At 52.4% G+C, this 3,115-nt stretch overlaps 1 protein-coding gene across 1 annotated transcript; it reads left to right on the top strand.

Moving 5' to 3' along the window:
• The first annotated feature begins 404 nt into the window (after positions 1 to 404).
• LOC129388077 (solute carrier family 22 member 7-like) lies at positions 405 to 2,243 on the top strand. Its single transcript, XM_055078102.1, has one exon. The coding sequence runs from the start codon at positions 405 to 407 to the stop codon at positions 2,241 to 2,243; it is 1,839 nt and encodes a 612-aa protein (XP_054934077.1).
• The last annotated feature ends 872 nt before the right edge of the window (positions 2,244 to 3,115 follow it).

The following is a 3,115-nucleotide window of genomic DNA, read 5'->3' on the forward strand; positions in this document are numbered from 1 at the left end:
CAACAAGACAGTCTGTCCCTACCTGGCTTCAGTGTTGTTCGCATGAACGCCTGCATTGATCATGACAGGGGCTCACCGAATATTCTTTTTAAAGAAAATCACGGATTAACATTAAGATAAGAGCAGACCAGACTAGTAGGACAGGTTCCTAGGATAATTATGGTAATCGCTTTATTAAAGGATGAAGCGAAATGAACTATTTTTGGTTCGCCAAGTATAAAGTGGAGATGCAAACGCTGTACAAAGGCGCGCGACACTGTGATAGACTGTGAAGTGCGCGAGCTGATGAAGAAGAAGTGTTCGTTTCGGCCCCTCCGCACCGCTAGCTCTCGTCTCTTTGAATCGTCTCTTTGGATACCGCACAACACTACTAAACCCGAAGAGCGACATCTGAGAACCAGGCGATGGACGTCATCCTCCCCCAGCGTCTGGCCGGCGCCGATCTCCGAACAAGCGAGTCTTTTGACTGCGAGGAAGCCTTTGGTCACGGCCCTTTTCAGACAAGGATGCTCGTTCTCGTTCTTCTGGGACTTTTCTCGGTTAATTGCCAAGCAATCGTGATCTCCCTTGTCACAGGTGACATCGATCATTGGTGCAAGCCGCTCGCCGGTTTCAACATCTCTGGAGCCGATTGGAAGAATATTGCCATACCGATCGAGGCCAATGGACGCTTCAGCCGCTGCCGTGTTTATGAACGCTGCAAGCCGCCCGCTGACCACATCGATTCCGCTGAGCATCGCAAGAGCGGCGCTGTTCTAACCGGGGCCGACGAGTGGTACAGCCGATGCTTCCAGGACACCAGCGACCTACGCGACGTGCCCTGTGAAGAGTGGGACTACGATGTTCGGACGGCCAAGGCCAGTGCGGTGAGCTCTTGGAACATGGTGTGCGACCAACGTTTGCTGCCGGCCATTCTTGTCGCCCTGCAGAACGCCGGCGCCGTTGTTTCCCTCATCCTAGCCGGAGTCTTCGTTGACTACGTCGGAAGGAGAGCCATGCTGCTGTCCTCCGCCGCAGCGTTAGTGACCTGCACGGTGTGCACCTTCGCGGCCACTAATTACGTAGGCTACGCTATAGTGCGCTTCCTTACCGGGGCCAGTGTCGCGGTACACATGATCTTTACTTGCATCATACCGTTCGAGGTGATGACGCACGCGCACAGGCCGCAGCAAGTGCTCCTCCTGGCGGTTCTGGGCATGACGTTATGTGAGGTCTGGAGTGTCATCGTCAAACCGGTGGTCATCGACTGGCGTCTGAAGCAGGTGATGTTCTTGGCCCCGACGGCTCTCCTGCTCCCGGCTTTGTCTACCGCCCGAGAGTCGCCCCGATGGCTCGTCGCGAAAGGAAGACTGGACGCGGTGGAAGCACTAATGATGGAGGCTGCCGAAACCAACAATGTCCCACTTCCTGTCACGGCCTGTCTCGTGGAGAAGCTGAGAGAACAGATAAAGCACCACGCAAGTCGCGAAGGTGCGGACACGGAAGACTTGGTCGACTATCGCTCCCTCCGGCGTCGAGCGTTGGCCATGTTTGCCGTTTGCTTCTCCATGTCTTTTACATTTTACATCGGCGCCTTTTCGACGGTGTCGTATAACGAATTTTGGATCCCGTGCTTCACGGTTGTCATCACACTGGCGACGTACGCGGGGATGCACTTCCTGATCACCGGCGTCGCACTCGTCAGAGTGCTCAGCGTGTGCTTCCTCTTGACGGGCTCCATACAATGCGCGCTGAGTGTGGCGGTGGGCGGTGGATACGTCACGATCACAAAGACCTTACTCGTCCTGTCCAAGGGTGTCTCTAACGTAGTCCTTGTACACTGTTACACCTACGTCCTGGAACTCTTTCCAACGGCAGTGCGAGCCGGTGTCTTCTGCTGGGCGTTTGCCTTCGGGCGCGTCGCGACCGTGTGCGCGGCAATGACCCTCGTCCTGAAGCCAGCTGGACACGAAGACCTGATGTTCGCCATTGCGGGACTTTTCCTCTTCGTCTCCCTTCTCGTCATCCGCGTCCTGCCACGCACGACAGTGGTGGAAGAAGCACGAATCGTGGCAAGGAGCACTTCAGACTTCTCCAGGATGGCCATGGATCACATGAAACGAACCCTCGTACAGGGGATATTACGCAAGAAGTGCAAGACTGGAAGCCTGGAGAGCTCCAAGTCATCCAGCAGGAAGAGTGGGAGGACTGGTGGCAGCAAAAGTTCTGGCATTTCTAATGTGTCTCGTCGATTTCAAACCTAGCCAATGCTGAAGTCAAGCCACCGGAAGATTTGTATGAAATTACTGGGCGCGATGTCCTGTTGGCGACATCAAAAACTCGTTTCTTGAGTTCATATCTGTTATATTTATGGATTCAAATATTCTTTTGCGCTCATAACAATGAAAAGCACGAACTCAATGTTCTAACTTAATTCCTTTCTGCTTCGACGGCACAGAGTATATTTGTGTGTTTCGTGAGCGTTTTTTATATCTGGCAAATATAATTTTATCCTTTGGACAGCTAAAGCATTGGCCCTTTGAAAGTTGATGTGTGTGTTTGACCACGAGACTACTGAAACTTACTTCAGAATTGCAGGCTGCACGTTGGGAATGGAAAAAAGCATGATTTTTTTTCATTGCGAATATACACGTAAACGCATGCACACATGATATAATCACCACGCGCACATATATATGCGTAATACCCTGACCAAAATTACGTGGACTAGGGATTCCCCGATAAAGGCGACTTTGTTCCTTGGCCTGCGAATGTAACTAACTTCAAATTGAAGACTACACTCCGAAATGATTTCCACAATGGTCGTACTACCACCGCGCCAGAGTTCCCCTAATAAGTTAAATATAAAACTAATGTGCACAGAGCCATGCAATGAGAGAGAGAAACAACTTTATTTAGTCGCTTGTAGAACGACACCATGACTAAACGGCGCCGCGACGTGGGTCCCGGACGTCTGGTCAGCGGGTGGTCTCTACTCAACCCCAGCGCGTGTTACTCCCGCGGTCTGTCGCCCTGAGGGGGACAGACCCGTCGGTTTCGCTCATCCTTTGTAATTAAAGAGCCGCCGGACCTGCGGGACGGCTCAGGTTTGGATTTCGTGGTCGTAGCATTCCGC

The sequence above is a fragment of the Dermacentor andersoni genome, chromosome 10 (genome assembly GCF_023375885.2).
Source record: "Dermacentor andersoni chromosome 10, qqDerAnde1_hic_scaffold, whole genome shotgun sequence".
NCBI classification, from domain to species: domain Eukaryota; kingdom Metazoa; phylum Arthropoda; class Arachnida; order Ixodida; family Ixodidae; genus Dermacentor; species Dermacentor andersoni.

What these genes read in the sequence shown, in the direction of transcription:
- LOC129388077 (XM_055078102.1), top strand. Translation starts at nt 405, where the DNA reads ATGGACGTCATCCTCCCCCAGCGTCTGGCCGGCGCCGATCTCCGAACA.